At 63.4% G+C, this 1,032-nt stretch overlaps 3 protein-coding genes across 3 annotated transcripts in view; 1 reads left to right on the forward strand and 2 right to left on the reverse strand.

Annotated features, from left to right (window-relative positions):
• AKT1S1 (AKT1 substrate 1 (proline-rich)) overlaps positions 1–648 on the reverse strand; it is an 8,352-nt gene extending 7,704 nt beyond the window's left edge. The window contains exon 1 of the mRNA XM_014550413.1: positions 470–648. The gene's annotated coding sequence lies outside the window, so the exon portion shown is untranslated. The remainder of the gene's footprint in view (positions 1–469) is intronic.
• The window catches only part of PNKP (polynucleotide kinase 3'-phosphatase), a 14,898-nt gene extending 14,065 nt beyond the window's left edge, over positions 1–833 (reverse strand). The window contains exon 1 of the mRNA XM_014550442.1: positions 731–833. Within this exon, the coding sequence (XP_014405928.1) occupies positions 731–813 (83 nt within the window). The 5' untranslated portion in view covers positions 814–833. The remainder of the gene's footprint in view (positions 1–730) is intronic.
• A 56-nt stretch (positions 834–889) lies between these two features.
• The window catches only part of TBC1D17 (TBC1 domain family, member 17), a 14,628-nt gene continuing 14,485 nt past the window's right edge, over positions 890–1,032 (forward strand). The window contains exon 1 of the mRNA XM_014550443.1: positions 890–982. Coding sequence (XP_014405929.1) covers positions 962–982 — 21 coding nt within the window. The 5' untranslated portion in view covers positions 890–961. The remainder of the gene's footprint in view (positions 983–1,032) is intronic.

The following is a 1,032-nucleotide window of genomic DNA, read 5'->3' on the forward strand; positions in this document are numbered from 1 at the left end:
CCGCGCTGCGCACTCCGCCTCCTCCGCGGGGGCCGCCCGAGCCAAAGATGGCGGCCACGGGGACTTCACTGCCCATAAGAAAGATGGAGTGACCCCCCCCCCAAGCAATATGGCGGCCTGCACATAAACACTCGGGACCACAGTCCCTCACTTATAATCAACCTTCTCCACAGAAGTAGAAGAAAGCCATGCCCGCTACTGACATGGCAACCAGCCTAGTATCATGTGACCATAATGAATAAGGGCTCGCCCTCAGGCCTAGCCCCTTCGGCACCGAGACTGGCAAAGATCCAACAGGCCAGCCTTTCCTGCTTCGGTTTGCCCAATTGCAATATGGCAGCCCGGAAGGATTTCTCCCGGCGGTGACTCGTGGTTTCGTCTGGGACCGCTTCGTTCCCGGGGACGCTGACGGGCTCAACCCGTTAACCCGAATCCCTCAGCGCCTGTTGCGATGCACAGCTTCTCTCACCTTCTTTTCCTCTCCCGGTTTCTCTTTCCCAGAACCTCGCTTCGTGCCCTGCGGAGGGTTGAGACCGCCCCGCACTAACATGGCCTCAGCGGACGGTCCTGGCCCGCGCCCTCAAGCAAAATGGCACCCCTTCGGCTTCGATGCCAGAACACCAACCGGGGGAAGGAGTAGGCGTCTCGGAGTTGGGGTGCGGGGGCGGGGCTCCAGGCCCCGCCTCCTTGTTTACTTCGCGGTCAGGACGGGGGCACTGCGCCTGCGCACCCTCGCTCCGCCCCCGCCGTCGGCGCCGAGGGACCGAAACCCTCGTGACTGGAACGCTCGTGGCGCAAGTTCCACCACCCCATTTAGAAAAATAGTGACACCCACTCCCCTTCCAGGACGGACCAGGGCGCAACCACTCTCCCGGGACCGAGGGGAGGCTCCTATCCGGACGTGACAGCACCTTGACCCGGAACAGGAGGGAGCCGGGTCAGCGGGTCCTCGGCCGCGGCTATGGAGGGAGCCGGTTACAGGGTAAGCACGGCGGAGGCCTTCCCTCGCGTCCGTCTAGAGGGGACGCCCCT

Source organism: Myotis brandtii, unplaced genomic scaffold, assembly GCF_000412655.1.
Source record: "Myotis brandtii unplaced genomic scaffold, ASM41265v1 scaffold601, whole genome shotgun sequence".
Classification (NCBI taxonomy): domain Eukaryota; kingdom Metazoa; phylum Chordata; class Mammalia; order Chiroptera; family Vespertilionidae; genus Myotis; species Myotis brandtii.